The 9,160-nt window shown below is 35.9% G+C and overlaps 1 protein-coding gene across 1 annotated transcript in view; it reads right to left on the bottom strand.

Moving 5' to 3' along the window:
* Nucleotides 1-7,374: 7,374 nt before the first annotated feature.
* Nucleotides 7,375-9,160, bottom strand: part of LOC124141468 (mitogen-activated protein kinase kinase kinase 4-like) — a 44,840-nt gene continuing 43,054 nt past the window's right edge. Inside the window, exon 25 of the mRNA XM_048402411.1 lies at nucleotides 7,375-8,908. Within this exon, the coding sequence (XP_048258368.1) occupies nucleotides 8,879-8,908 (30 nt within the window). The 3' untranslated portion in view covers nucleotides 7,375-8,878. The remainder of the gene's footprint in view (nucleotides 8,909-9,160) is intronic.

Raw genomic sequence — 9,160 nt, 5'->3', positions numbered from 1 at the left:
ATATATAATTATTTGGTGTTAGACTACCAAATGCAAATTGTTTCATTAATAATTGGGATTCATCAACTATGCTGCATGTCATTTGCACCCACACAACCCTTGTCTGTGAAAACAGATGTAGCCAGGCTTGGTCAGGTACATTAGCTCACCTGGGGTGTCAGGAATCAATTACCCCAAGGAGTTGGGCGGACGAGGAAGGGGGAACAAATTTTTCTCAATGGAAGATCATTGAACAACACTTAACTATGAACACACAATGCAATTTAGTACTTGGTCAAAAGTAACAAATGTTATATTTGGAATAACACATTCTTTGTAAAGCACAGATTCTCGTACTTTTATAGGTAGAGTCCGGTCTGGGATTTGAACCCACACTTAACTAGAACAAACACTGTAATGAACAAGTTAATACATGTTTGCTGTAAAAGGCGACTATGCTTGTCGTAAAAGGCGACTAACGGGATCGGGTGGTCAGGCTCGCTGACTTGGTTGATGCATGTCACTGATCCCAATTGCGTGGATCGATCTTCATGATGTAAATCACTGGATTGTCTGGTCCAGACTCGATTATTTACAGACCGCCTTCATATTGCTGGAATATTGCTGAGTGCGACGTAAAACAAGAAACCAAAACATGCCATTATATCCCAATAAAAGTAGGGCTTGTATGAACCCAGCTGCATTCCGATCATTGATCATTGATACCTACAGTTTAACAAAACACAGAAACACAACGTATTATATACACATTTATTAATGTGATGTATCAGTTTCAGCGGTCCTTAGCTGTGACCGAGTCAACATGGCCCGCATGTTTACAGTTGCATTCCTCTTCTTATCATCAAAATAATTCAGTCAAATTCAGTTGTATCTTAAACAACCAAATTACAGATTTGCAAATATGTTTCAAGAGCTATTAAAGCCAAGTCAGGATGAACACTTAAATATCACACAGGGTCACCTGTATCAGAGCAATATGTTCTGCATACCAAAAAGGCACAAAATATATATGTCTGGATTTCGAAAGCAGATTGCATAGGATTATTATTTTCAACCATTTTGTAATCTATAGCATAAAAATGATAACAAAATGTATGCCAAACCCTATTTTTGTTCCATAAGATATTAATCAGTTAAACGAGAAATCTCCGCAACACTTCAAATGTTCATACATTACAAATGAAGCTAGGAAGGCTACTCTGAATATCAATGTAAGCTCAAGGAATATTTCTTATACAATATCCTTGATGCAATCGTGTTAGCCTAGGTTTCACACCCTCTAACATCATATTATAAGTAACATCATGGTATGTATGTTAACATAGGCCTAAGACACATGCTATAAACACCCACCATTTCAGTGAAAACCCAGAGCAAGTCTAGAATACACAGCCCAAGGATCATACACAGGGCAAATCTGGAACTTTAAATCTACAACCCACTAAAAGAACACAATTCTGTACCCTAGTCCAGTGGTCCATCCATACCCCTACCTGACGAAAACAAAACTAATACGATCTCTTAAGCAAGCAAAACAATGACTGAAAATTTGATACAGAATATCCACAAATAGTTTTATTAAAACACACATTCATCAAATAAATATATCTGAGTGGGTAACATCTTGGCACTCCATTCTATACATGTTATAAGAGTAGACTATGTACAGGCCTTGTGTCCAGCACTAGGGGGTCAAGATCAAATCAAGAAAGGTCCGGTCCACCTTCAAGTCACAGAAACCAAGCATAATAATTTTGCAAAACATAAATAGGACTTGGTTCTGACAATACCATAAATTTTGACAGAAAACACAGATGTACCGCGTGCTTATTGTACAAGGTGATCAATGTATCCGGAATAAAAAACTATGCATAGTCCAGTAAAAAATTTATCAATATCATTTGCATGAAACTTGACCATGCTATCGGGCAAGTTTCAACTGAATCATATTGCAAATGTTAACTGTTATTGATTTTCATAAAATTGATTCCATTCAATGAGGATTAATAACAATAATACAACGTTAACCTTATTTTCAAAAAGTAAGTTAACAATCTGATTGGTTCCCAGTGAACAGGTGGACTACAGGGACCTCCTCTGAAATTGATCGGCAATATACAGGCCCTGATCACAGCAATCACAGATAGCTCCCAGGTTAAAAACTGAAATTAATCACAGATTTCAGTGAAAATACATTCATGATGTGTCTTCTTTGAGGAATAAATATACACCCAGCTCCAGGATCTCTGTTCTAGTATGTACATCTCAAACAAAGCTGTGTACAGGAATTGAGCAGAAAAGTATGACTATTTGCAGAAGAAAATTTGCGTGTTTAAGCCCATTTGCAACAATGGCAATAATCTTATCTGCTCAACTAAAATTATCATAATATACTGACATCTCTTTATGAAATAGAACAGATGAATATTTGGCATCGAAACATGACTGACATTAAGATTAAACCGTATGTTTGCTGGTCCTGAGGTTAATAATTCAGAAGTAAAACAAATTTCTGTTTGATGGCAAGTATGGTGATCATAGACCTCCACTTCATATCCATATTGTCAAAATTCTGCTGAATGCATTGATCCACCTGCATTTCTAGAAAAAAAACCTCCAAAAACATCCTTGTTTTAAAACTTATATTTTTTCAGTATAAAAGACTTGAAATCAAACCTTGCATTTGGCATTCTCTATCTTGGTCTATTGATTTTATTAATGTGTCAACTAGAATTTGGGTATGAGATTTCTAAAAAATTTAGCTGGGTATCTGGGGTACAATATGATTTATGTGTATATTATAATGGCACGTGTGACAGAGGTGACCCTTGACATAAGGAAATCTGTGGAACTTCACAGAAAATTCTCATCCCTGTATACTGATTGTTTACGCAAATTCATTTTCACATTGTTTAACAGTAAAAACAATTCCAGTAAGTCACAAGAACATTTGATAACATAAACTGAAATGATAAATATCTTACTAATAACATGTAATTTGAAAACTTAAGCAGTTCAAATTCCCGCAAAATACCAACAGCTTCATGTCCTTACGATGTCCTCAAACAGATCATGTTTGTTTGTTTCGTTCTTTGTCGTTTGCACGCACTCAGCAACTTTCCAGCTATATTCCGGCTCAAACAGAGCAATTTATATGTGTAAAACAATAATTCTGTAAAAAGTATCTGTGACTTAAATACTTGAGCATAATTTAAGAAGGTAAAACAATTTCTAAAAAAACACTAAAATATACTTTTGACACAATCCTCTCACCTCAAATGTCACCTAGATTAAAATGTTAATACAAACCACAACATCATTTTGTCCCTTCAAAATCAAACACATTTGAGAGACAAGAAGAAATACTTGCTAAATGTTAGTATTAGAATAATGCAGTTATTTATTGTGCATGTTCTTGAAAGAAACAAAACAGTATCCTTTAGAAACTTCTTTTGTAAATAATGTAAACATTTGTGAGTGAGTGAGTGAGTGAGTGAGTATGGTTTTTTCGCCGCTTTTAGCAATATTCCAACAATATCACAGCGGGGGACACCAGAAATGGGCTTCACACATTGTACCCATGTCGGGAATCGAACCCAGGTCTTCGGCATGACGAGCGAATGCTTCAACCACAAGGCTATCCGACCACCCCTAAAAGTTGTCATTGATAGATGTATTAAGTCAGAGCTAAAACACCATAGAGGCTATTAAGAATAATTAAATAAAATGGGGTTTTATCAATGTGTTTGGGATGATAAATTTTGTAACAGTTGAACATATTAATCCATCAATGATATGTAGAACATGATGTGAAAGCTACCACCAAAATACAGAAGTTACGGGAATAACAAAGTTGCAATCTGTGTATTAAATCATGTTGGCTTTCATCATCTCATATCTCCCACTGATCTCAACACGCAGTCTCTCAAACAATGATTATCTAAAAATATCTCCTCTCTTAACAACAATCTGGTGAAAGACATGGATGTTTGCTAGTCAGCAATACAATATGTACAACATAGCGACTATACCAAGGAAATCCTAATTCTAACTAAATGGGTGCACTTATCACCATACTCCTTGGAGAGACTTAGTAACATAACCCTGAGACTTATATTTGCTTTACCAGGTAGAAGCCTAAACTATATATTAATACGCCCCTATCAGGAAGCAATTCAACATGCCAGAGAATAATCAATTATCAATTACCAATTATCTGCTGAAACAGATTCCATTTGGCATAAAAGGCAAAATAGTGATGAAAATCAGGTGTTTGCGAAAAGTGTAAGTAGGTTCCACTCTACCGCCAGCACCCGCCGCACTTGACATGAATGCTTCCTTGCAGAGCATAACATCAAGGCTTCATTTGAAATTAAAGATCATATTTTCAGATATGAGGGTGTTATTGTATATTCAATGCCCAGAAGTTCAGTTTTGGAATTGAAGCAGTTGGTGATTGTCATCACACACTCAGTATAACTTTACATCTGATATGCATAATGGTTATTGACAAGGAATATTGCTGTAGTATAGTATGTAAATGCTGTGAGACTGACATAGTCTCTCTTCAATGCAATGGCATCAACAAACAATGGCATCATCAAACTTCAACATTATTCAAACAATGGCATCATCAAACAATGGCATCATCAAACCCGACATTATTCAAACAATGGCATCATCAAACAATGGCAACATCAAACTCGACATTATTCAAACAATGGCATCATCAAACAATGGCATCATCAAACTTTGACATTATTCAAACAATGGCATCATCAAACAATGGCATCATCAAACCCGACATTATTCAAACAATGGCATCATCAAACTCGACATTATTCAAACAATGGCATCATCAAACATTGACATTATTCAAACAATGGCATCATCAAACTCGACATTATTCAAACAATGGCATCATCAAACAATGGCATCATCAAACTTTGACATTATTCAAACAATGGCATCATCAAACAATGGCATCATCAAACAATGGCAACATCAAACTCGACATTATTCAAACAATGGCATCATCAAACAATGGCATCATCAAACTTTGACATTATTCAAACAATGGCATCATCAAACAATGGCATCATCAAACCCGACATTATTCAAACAATGGCATCATCAAACTCGACATTATTCAAACAATGGCATCATCAAACATTGACATTATTCAAACAATGGCATCATCAAACTCGACATTATTCAAACAATGGCATCATCAAACTTTGACATTATTCAAACAATGGCATCATCAAACTCTACATTATTTAAACAATGGCATCATCAAACTCGACATTATTCAAACAATGGCATCATGAAACAATGGCATCATCAAACTCGACATTATTCAAACAATGGCATCATCAAATTTTGACATTATTCAAACAATGGCATCATCAAAGTTGACATTATTCAAACAATGGCATCATCAAACTCGACATTATTCAAACAATGGCATCATCAAACTTTGACATTATTCAAACAATGGCATCATCAAACTTTGACATTATTCAAACAATGACTTCATCAAACAATGGCATCATCAAACTTTGACATTATTCAAACAATGGCATCATCAAACAATGGCATCATCAAACTCGACATTATTCAAACAATTGCATCATCAAACTTTGACATTATTCAAACAATGGCTTCATCAAACTTCAACATTATTCAAACAATGGCATCATCAAACTTCAACATTATTCAAACAATGGCATCATCAAACTATGGCACAATCAAACGATGACAACGTCAAACAATAGCATCATTAAACAATGATATCGAACAATGGCATCATCACACAATGGCATCATCCAACAATGGATAATGTCATATACTTTCCCATAACTGAAACAGAAAATTCAACTAAAGCTAATTTTGTGGTCAAATGTCACAATGCATTTTGAAGCAGACCTGCATTACTGAAAAATATGAAGTCAAAAGCCAAAGTTTCAAGATACAGATTAACATATGCAAGTTGAAATAACACAATTCCCTTTGGGTATATCACTTACATTGATCTACATCCATTTAAGTTATAGTCAAAGATAATTTCTGAAGACATTAACAACAACTATTTTTCATACTTTATGTGGATTTTTCTGAATGGAGCATTAACTTCATTCTACGTCATCAAAATGACAGTGTTTTAATGTTTTATCAAACACATTGTCATCCTCGTGAGTAAATAGAGATTAACTGGACAACAGGCCACAGCCTGTCCTGTATGGGTCAGACTTCTTCAGACTACCGTTCTCTGGCATAAGGCAATAGCCATAACAGACCCCTGAGTAAACTGCAAATAGTATCATGTGGTATGTGTGGATATCCATTCATTCATTCATTAATCTCATTATGTTGCATGCTTTTGCTTAAAATGCCCATCTGAGAAAATATCAAACATTTCAAAGCATTTACCGATAACCATTGTTATTTTATATTAGTCGGATGAAATTTACAGCTATCCATTGTTATTTTATATTAGTTGGATGAAACTAGTTTCTAAACCATCAACTACCAACACTATACACAATGTCCTGGCAAGCTATAACTTGGTTTTTCAAATATCAATAGAAAGTTCATTTGAAAGTTGACACTAATACATTTTTTTCCCTACATCTTACGTTGAATTTTGAGCAAAACATTTTGTAAAACAAGTAATAAAAAACAATAGTCCTTTTCTGTGTTGACCAACTATAACAACAAACATGGACTAAGCTGCTGAATTATAAACTATACTGAACAAAAAATGTTAGGGATCATGACTATTTTGGCGATTATTATTAAGAAGTTGTGTACTCAGTTTTTACCACCCAATATACTGTAAAACGTGAAATTAATGCGTCTCCAAAAGAATGCGACCGCTGGCCCCTAGCCAAAAATGCGACTCAATATGAATGCGACACCCCCCTCCTCTCAAGCATCAGTGGATTTATATCTAAACAAAATGTCCTCTGTCAGGTTTACAGGAGAATCCTCACCTTAATCCAACCTTACATTAATCCAATCACACACCAAATAGCACCGCTTATTAGCGCTGAGTAGAGTACTTCAGTTAAAACAATGCGTGTGTGCTGGCTCGTGTCGGCCTTTGATGCAGTCGCAAAGAGCAAAGACACCGTGTTGGGTGGCGTCTGTCTGGACTTGCAGGTGTGATCAGTGATGACATGAGTGAGTAGAACGCTTGTCTTGACCCCAGCAGTGACAATTCACAGGATGTAATTAGTGTTTGAATGACATTGTTTATATACTTGTTACAGGTGCTGCTGAATAAACATTGATGTGGAATACATACTGGTTTGTTTTCAGCGTATGTCTAAGTTGGTATTTCTGCTATCCAAAATGTCTTATTTTTGGGTTGATATAAATGCGATGTTTTAATAATGCGAGAGACCACTTGCATTTTTCGCATTTAATTCATGCTCACGTTAATTTCACGTTTTACAGTATCCCAAAATATATTCATGATCCCTAACTTTCTTTGTTCAGTATAGAATAGCAAAGACTCTCATGGAGAGACCATGTTGTCAATACAACAAAAGACTTGTATATGAATAACGGCAACTCTCCAAAGTGCACCCATTTAGGTAGAAGCTGAATTCAGTAACAGTAACGTAATGCAAATCAATGCAATATGTCTCTCGGCCAATATCACAACTCGGCACATTTCAACATACAAGCTGTCACCTCACACAACCTGAGTCAAATTGACTCTCTCCAATATCTGTAAATACTCCTGGAAACAACTGGGAAGTATGTCCAATAACTACTGCTGATGTCATACCAACTTTAACATTCAGGGTTTGATACAACATCAAAATACGTGTCCAGTACGCAGAAAAAAACATAGTTCATTGTACCAAATTCTTGACAAGTAATATAAAGGTCTTGTAACTGCAGTAATTATCAAATCATACATTCAGAGCTCCAGATAACTTTTTGAGCAATTGAGTTTTTACTCTTGGGTTTCTATTTTAATTGGGTTATTTCATTATTTTACGCAATTAAGCAGCTTATCTGTAGCTCTGTACATTCCTGAAATGAACTTCTACCAACCCAAAGGGTACCTTTGACATAAGTGAAACTGCATCAGACTAATGGGCAGGTGCTAATTTCAATCCCTACTCACAGTACACGCCATTTCTTTTCAGGACTCATATTTCCTGTAAGGACCCATGAAACTGATTAATGGGGGTCCCTTTGACCCTAGTTATGTAGGTCAAGGTCAAATCAAGCATTTGCTGAGCCATACTCAAGCTCCCTAATCACACTGACCTATATGTGACCTGCAAAGCAGCATGTCAGTTTAGTTAAGTGAGTGAATATTGCTTAACGCCGCATCAGCAATTTTGCAGCTATTCGCGGCAATCAGTTTAGTTAAGTAATGGCGTACTGTTAAACTGTTCATGTTGAATACTGCTTGCAATATTGCTTCAGATTACATTCAGCATATCTAACATAGCCAGGTTCACTGTTGTTTCCTGGATGAAGAATGCTGACATGTCAAAATAATATATTACTAAGTACACCGTACATGCAGTGAGCAAAATGCTTATAATAACACTTGCAAAATACTGTCCAGCTAAATGATACAAGACAATTCAACCTTTTTTTTCTCTGATTTGCTGCTGAGACGCTTTTCCCTACAGCTTTGCAATGATCACATAGGCAAACACAAATCACAAATCACTGTATATAATGTAGATGTAAGATTCACTGTTGCCCTGTAGTGCATCCCCTGCAGCGTCGGTCATGTTGGAGCAGGTCAAGAAAAATACAACATGTAGCTGCCGGACAGCAATCACAGAATTTAGCTGTAACCATGGTAACAGGATATAACTTCACTGCCTAGAGAATACTATCATCAACTTTCGCCATCAGCTTCTTCATAAACCTGAAATAAGCAAAATGCAGAGTTTGTATTGAACACTCCATTGTCAGAGACTAGAAACATACAGTAAGGACTAAGGGACTGGTAATTTTTATAGGGGGGGGGGAGAGAGACAAAAATAACTGTAAAGAACAATACACAATCAGTGACATCGTTCAGCGCAAGAATGAAACACAAGCCCCATCCATCCTGATATGCTAATCAGGAAACAGCAGCCAGGGCGTAAAAAGCACAAGCATGAAATACTATATCCCC

Source organism: Haliotis rufescens, unplaced genomic scaffold, assembly GCF_023055435.1.
Source record: "Haliotis rufescens isolate VD_foot unplaced genomic scaffold, xgHalRufe1.0.p SCAF_26, whole genome shotgun sequence".
Taxonomy (NCBI): Eukaryota; Metazoa; Mollusca; class Gastropoda; order Lepetellida; family Haliotidae; genus Haliotis; species Haliotis rufescens.
This window is presented reverse-complemented; position numbering and strand designations above follow the sequence as displayed.